The sequence below is a fragment of the Passer montanus genome, unplaced genomic scaffold (assembly GCF_014805655.1).
Source record: "Passer montanus isolate IOZ18808 unplaced genomic scaffold, ASM1480565v1 scaffold321, whole genome shotgun sequence".
Lineage (NCBI taxonomy): Eukaryota > Metazoa > Chordata > Aves > Passeriformes > Passeridae > Passer > Passer montanus.
This window is the reverse complement of record NW_024367942.1, coordinates 48,719-54,770: the sequence shown is the minus strand read 5'-3', so window position 1 is coordinate 54,770 and position 6,052 is coordinate 48,719. Positions and strand designations below refer to the sequence as shown.

Sequence of the window (6,052 nt, the reverse complement as noted above, 5' to 3'; positions counted from 1 at the left end):
AGCGGCGGCGGCGGCACCGGGCCCGGCGGAGGCCCCGGGGCCCGCAGGGGCAGCGCGGGCCGGGACGCGGAGGCCGAGGTTTGGTGCCGGCGGGTGCGGGAGCTGGTGAGCGCCGTTCCCGCCAACCGGCTCTGCTTCGAGTGCGGCCAGCGCGGCGTCACCTACGTGGACATCAGCGTGGGCAGCCTCGTGTGCACCGGCTGCTCGGGGGCGCTGTGAGCGGGGCGGGGCCGAGGGTGAGGGCGGGGCCGGGAGGGGCGGGGCTCATTGACACCTGAGCGCGGTGGGCGGGGCTGCCATTCATGTCTGCTACCCTTGGGGGCGGGGCTTAGGGGAGGGGGCGTGGCCGCGGCACGTGGCTTCGCACGCTGGGGTTGTTTTTTGGGAGAAAAAAGCTGAATTTTTGGTGTTTACGCGCTCAGGGCGGGGCGCTGACCCCCCGAATCCCCACGCAGGCGGGGGCTGAACCCCCCCCACCGCGTCAAGTCCATCTCCATGACGACGTTCAGCGAGGCCGAGGTGCTGTTCCTGCAGGCGCGCGGCAATGAGGTAAGGCGGCGCCTGGGGGTCCCTGCCCTCTCCGTCCCACCCTGCCCGCGTCCCCACGACCCCTCCTCAACGCCCCCAGGCCTGCAGGAGGGTCTGGCTCGGCACCTTGGACCCCCGGGCGTCGCTGCTGCCCGACTGCCGCGACCCCCAGAGGCTGAAGGAGTTCCTGCAGGAGAAATACGAGAGGAAGCGATGGTAGGAGAGGGGCTGGGGGCACCTTTAGCACAGGTGAGCCCCCTCCGCCGACGCTCCGCCCTCCCGTGGCAGGTACGTGGCACCACAGCCGGCCAAAGAGCAGGTGAAGCCCCCCCAGAGCGCCGCAGCAGAGCCGGGGCCCCCCCAGCCCCTCCACGGGGACACCGGGGCGCTGCCGCAGGTGGGAGCGGGCCCCTTGCGGGGGTGCCCGGGGGTCTGGCACCCCCTGACCCTGCGGTGTGCCCCCCCAGGGCCATGCCCAGCCCGGCAAGGCCAGCACCGACCTGCTGGCTGACATCGGGGGGGACCCCTTCGCCGCCCTCCCTGGTGAGCGGGGGGCTCGGGGGGCTCTGGGGGGGCATCCCCATGGAGCACTGGGGGGCACGGTGCCCCCCGAGTGACCGCAGCCCCCTCCCCAGCCCCGTCTGCCTTCCCCAGTTTGGACGCCTTCGGCAGCAGCGCTGGAGCACCCCCGTTTGGGGGGGCTGTGCCCCCCTTCCACGTCCCCCCCACCACCGCAGGTACCCTGAGACCCCCCCCCGGGGCTCCTGGAGAGGGTTTGGGGTCCCTGTGGGGGCCAGCGAGGCCTGGAATTTCTGGGGAGGGGGGAAGGAGCCCCCCCACCTCACTGCGGGGGTGGGGAAGGAGTTTTGGGGCCCCTCCCCCCCGGGGTCAAGGGTTACGGGGAGGTTTTGGGGGCTCTGTCGCTCTCAGGGGTCTCAGGAATTTTGGGACCCCCCCCCCATGGCTCCTCTCTTGCACCTGCAGGAGGCGTGGCTGCACAGGGCGTGGCCACGCCTGTCCCGCCCACAGGGGGAGGAGCTTCTGCCAGGTACTGCCCCTCCCCCCGCGCCTTTCCAGCCCTGCAGGACCCTCCCCTCCCCCCTCACGGCTGCCCCTCCCCCTGCAGCCTCTTCGGGACCCTCCGTGACCCCCCAGCGCTGCCCCACGGGGGTGAGTCAGGCTTCACCCCCATTTCCCACCCCTCAAAGTGAGGGGGGGCTCGGGGGTGACACCTGTGCCCCCCCCCACCCAGGATACACCAACCCCTTCACGGCCCCCGTGGCCCCCAGACCCTCCACCAACCCCTTCGAGAGCAGCGGCCCCGGTGAGTGACCCCCAGACCCCCAGGGTGGGGTCTGGAGCCCCCCATTGCCAACCAGGGTGGGGTCTGGACCCCCCTGACCCCCCCCAGCCCCTCATTCCTGACCAGGGTGGGGGTCCCAATCCTTTGTCCCCTCTTTCAGGTGCTGCCTTCACCTCGCCCCCCATTCCTGGGGGCTTCCCCAGCCCCTTCCAGGCCGATGGTAAGAGCCGGGGGGTTAAATAATGTTAAATATATTTATATATCTGTATAAACTGCCCACCCCCCCTGACTGACCCCTCCCCATTTCCCCCCAGGTTTGCCTTTCGGCGGCTTCGGCGTTGCCAAAGCTTCCACCAACCCCTTCGTGGTGAGGAGCGGGGCTCGGGGCGGGGGTCCGGACCCCCTTTCCCCACCGCTGACCCCTCCTTGTGCCCCCCCAGACGGTCCCGGCCCCGACGGCGCCGTTGGGCACCAGGCACCGGGCCACCAACCCGTTCCTATGACCGCCGCTGCTCTGGGGGGCCCCGGCAGCGCCCACCCCTCCGCCGGGACCAGGTTTTGGGTTTGTTCCGGGAGATTTATCGCGGTGTTTAATACGTGACCGGTAGAAACGGCGCTGATCCCGCTGCGTGCCTCGCGCTGCCCCGCTGAAAGCTCCCCGGGCCCTCACGGGGCATGGCTGTGCCCTCACGGCTGTGCCCCCGGTAAAAATGGCGGCCAGAGGAGCCTCCCCTCACGGTTTTCCCCTCACGGCTGTGCCCTCACGGGTCGGGTTCCCCTCACGGTTGTGCCCCGGTAAAGATGGCAGCCACGGGACGGGCTCCCCTCACGGTTTTCCCCTCACGGCTGTGCCCTCACGGCTTTGCCCTCACGGTTTTGCCCCCGGTAAAGATGGCGGCCATGGACGAAGCCTCCCCCTCACGGTTTTGCCCTCATTAAACATGGCGCCCCCACAGCCGCCTACCCGCCCTCAGCCAAGATGGCGGCCGGCGCCTCACCGCTGAGGGCACGGCCGTGGCGGCCTGCCCTCAACAAAGATGGCGCCGAACCTCGATTGGGGGGGATTAACGGAGAGGAATTAACGGGGGGCCCTCATTAAACATGGCGCCCCCACAGCCGCCTACCCGCCCTCAGCCAAGATGGCGGCCGGCGCCTCACCGCTGAGGGCACGGCCATGGCGGCCTGCCCTCAACAAAGATGGCGCCGGACCCCCGATTTGGGGGGGATCGGGGAATTAACGGAGGGGAATTAACGGGACCACCGGGAGCGGGGGAGGGGCATTAACGGGGCCACCGGGAGCAGGGGAGGGGCATTAACGGGGCCACCGGGGGGGGACGGGCGCCCCCAGCCGCCCCCGCGGGGCCCGGGCCGGGCTCGGCTCCTGCAGCACCTGCCGGGGAAGGGCGGAGTTAGCGGCGGTGCTTTGGGGAGGGGGCGACACGGGGCAGCGCAGCACAGCTGGGGTGGGGTGGGGGGGCGTCCCCTTTTGGGCACAGAAAGGGCGAAAACGGACAAAAACAAAAAGCTGAGCGCTGGCAGCGGGAGAGGGGCAGGACTGAACCCCCCCGTCCCAGGGTTTGGTCCCGGCCCTGACCGGAGCGGCACAAAGGGACCGGGATGTACCAAGTGGGATCTGGAGGAGGTACCCACACTCAGAAACAAAATTGTTATAATAACTAGAGTAACAGCCCTATCGTAGTTAAATATAATAATTTTAATAATAATTAATTACAATAAATTTTGGTCATCCGCATTTTAGTGTTCTCTCACCGTAATTAACTGTAATAATTAACTTAATATGCTCACAGTCCTGTATAACAACTCATTATAATACCTCATTATAATAGCGACAGCTCATTATAATAATAAAACTCATAATAATAACTCGTCATAATTAATCATAATACCAATAATTAAGGGGGGGTGCACAAGGGGTGGGGGTAAAAAAATGGGGGGCAGGGGGGTGATTCTTGGGGTCATGGGCTACAAAAGGGGGTTTATGGGGGGTTTTGGGGTTCAGAGGGGGGTTTGGGGTTCAAGGGGATGTTTTGGGTCAGTTTTGGGGTGGTTTAGGGCAGTTTTGGGGTGTTTTAGGGCAGTTTTAGGGCAGTTTTGGGGTGTTTTAGGGCAGTTTGGGGTGTTTCACTCATGGCCCAGGGCCGCAGCCGCGCTGTTTTAGGGCAGTTTTAGGGTGTTTTTAGGGCAGTTTCGGGGTGTTTCTGGGTCAGTTTTGGGTCAGTTTTGGGGTTCACGGGGTCAGTTTTGGGGTGCACTCATGGCCCAGGGCCGCAGCTGCACTGTTTCAGGATGTTTTTAGGGCAGTTTCGGGGTGTTTTTAGGGCAGTTTTTTTGTCAGTTTCAGGGTTCAGGGGACAGTTTTGGGGTGTTTTGGGTCAGTTTTGGGGTGTTTTAGGGCAGTTTTGGGTCAGTTTTGGGTCAGTTTCGGGGTGTTTTGGGTCAGTTTCGGGGTGGTTTAGGGCAGTTTTGGGTCAGTTTCGGGGTGTTTTAGGGCAGTTTTCGGGGTGTTTTAAGGGACCGGGATGTACCAAGTGGGATCTGGAGGAGGTACCCACACTCAGAAACAAAATTGTTATAATAACTAGAGTAACAGCCCTATCGTAGTTAAATATAATAATTTTAATAATAATTAATTACAATAAATTTTGGTCATCCGCATTTTAGTGTTCTCTCACCGTAATTAACTGTAATAATTAACTTAATATGCTCACAGTCCTGTATAACAACTCATTATAATACCTCATTATAATAGCGACAGCTCATTATAATAATAAAACTCATAATAATAACTCGTCATAATTAATCATAATACCAATAATTAAGGGGGGGTGCACAAGGGGTTCAGCCCCTCCCCTTTCCCTGCCTCAGTTTCCCCAGCGTTAAGGCACAAGAAAAGAAAGGGGGGGGGCAAGGAAAGGTGCAAAGGCGGGACCCCCACGGGGGTCTGGGGGTCCCCCGGGGGTCGGGGGGCTCCCCGTGATTTTGGGGGGCCTCCCGGGGGTCCCTCAGCAGCCAAAGAGCGCGCGGTGGGCGGCCACGAGCAGCGCCATGAGGAGGCCGTAGAAGAGGGCGAAGAGCAGCCCGGGCGGGGGGCGCCGGGGGTCGGGGGGCTTCGCCTGGGTCGGGGGGGGACCCCGCGTCAGCCTGGGAGGGCGCGGGACCCCCCCCCCCAATTAAACACCCCCCCAGAATGAACGGTACCTCGGGGAGCCCCGAGCGGCGGCAGGGCGGCGGCGTCCGGCGGGGGCTGGGGGGGCTATGTATGGGGGGTTTTGGGGTTCAGAGGGGGGTTTGGGGTTCAAGGGGATGTTTTGGGTCAGTTTTGGGGTGGTTTAGGGCAGTTTTGGGGTGTTTTAGGGCAGTTTTAGGGCAGTTTTGGGGTGTTTTAGGGCAGTTTGGGGTGTTTCACTCATGGCCCAGGGCCGCAGCCGCGCTGTTTTAGGGCAGTTTTAGGGTGTTTTTAGGGCAGTTTCGGGGTGTTTCTGGGTCAGTTTTGGGTCAGTTTTGGGGTTCACGGGGTCAGTTTTGGGGTGCACTCATGGCCCAGGGCCGCAGCTGCACTGTTTCAGGATGTTTTTAGGGCAGTTTCGGGGTGTTTTTAGGGCAGTTTTTTTGTCAGTTTCAGGGTTCAGGGGACAGTTTTGGGGTGTTTTGGGTCAGTTTTGGGGTGTTTTAGGGCAGTTTTGGGTCAGTTTTGGTGCATTTTCGGGGTGTTTCACTCACGGCCCAGGGCCGCAGCCGCGCTGTTTCGGGGTGTTTTAGGGCAGTTTTGGGTCAGTTTTGGGTCAGTTATGGGTCAGTTTTAGGTCAGTTTCGGGGTGTTTTGGGTCAGTTTCGGGGTGTTTTAGGGCAGTTTTGGGTCAGTTTGGGTGTTTCACTCAAAACACCCAGGGCCGCGGGGGGGTTGTTTCAGGGTTCGGGGGTCAGTTTCGGGGTGTTTTAGGGCAGTTTTGGGGTGTTTTGGGTCAGTTTCGGGGTGTTTTAGGGCAGTTTTGGGGTGTTTTATGTCGGTTTTGGGGTGTTTTAGGGCAGTTTTGGGGTGTTCCACTCACGGCCCAGGGCCGCAGCCGCGCCGCCACGCGCCCCAGCAGCTCGGGGTCCCCCAGCTCGTCCGGCAGCCGCAGCTGCAGCAGCGCCTCCAGGCTCTGCAGGGTGGGGGGCACGGCGGGGACCCCCCCGGGCGGCTCAGGGGGGGGGGCGGGC

At 62.6% G+C, this 6,052-nt stretch overlaps 2 protein-coding genes across 2 annotated transcripts in view; one reads left to right on the top strand and one right to left on the bottom strand.

The window, feature by feature from the left end:
• The window catches only part of LOC120505085 (arf-GAP domain and FG repeat-containing protein 2-like), a 6,649-nt gene extending 4,171 nt beyond the window's left edge, over nt 1-2,478 (top strand). The window contains exons 3-14 of the mRNA XM_039715310.1: nt 3-215; nt 456-549; nt 629-744; nt 817-925; nt 996-1,071; nt 1,164-1,265; nt 1,513-1,576; nt 1,655-1,698; nt 1,781-1,852; nt 1,992-2,051; nt 2,146-2,198; nt 2,272-2,478. Of these exons, the coding sequence (XP_039571244.1) occupies nt 3-215; nt 456-549; nt 629-744; nt 817-925; nt 996-1,071; nt 1,164-1,265; nt 1,513-1,576; nt 1,655-1,698; nt 1,781-1,852; nt 1,992-2,051; nt 2,146-2,198; nt 2,272-2,334 (1,066 nt within the window). The 3' untranslated portion in view covers nt 2,335-2,478. The remainder of the gene's footprint in view (nt 1-2; nt 216-455; nt 550-628; nt 745-816; nt 926-995; nt 1,072-1,163; nt 1,266-1,512; nt 1,577-1,654; nt 1,699-1,780; nt 1,853-1,991; nt 2,052-2,145; nt 2,199-2,271) is intronic.
• Nucleotides 2,479-4,447: 1,969 nt separating this feature from the next.
• LOC120505084 (leucine-rich repeat and calponin homology domain-containing protein 4-like) overlaps nt 4,448-6,052 on the bottom strand; it is a 4,719-nt gene continuing 3,114 nt past the window's right edge. The window contains exons 11-13 of the mRNA XM_039715309.1: nt 5,902-6,047; nt 5,051-5,107; nt 4,448-4,965 (exon numbers count right to left, since the gene is read on the bottom strand). Of these exons, the coding sequence (XP_039571243.1) occupies nt 4,855-4,965; nt 5,051-5,107; nt 5,902-6,047 (314 nt within the window). The 3' untranslated portion in view covers nt 4,448-4,854. The remainder of the gene's footprint in view (nt 4,966-5,050; nt 5,108-5,901; nt 6,048-6,052) is intronic.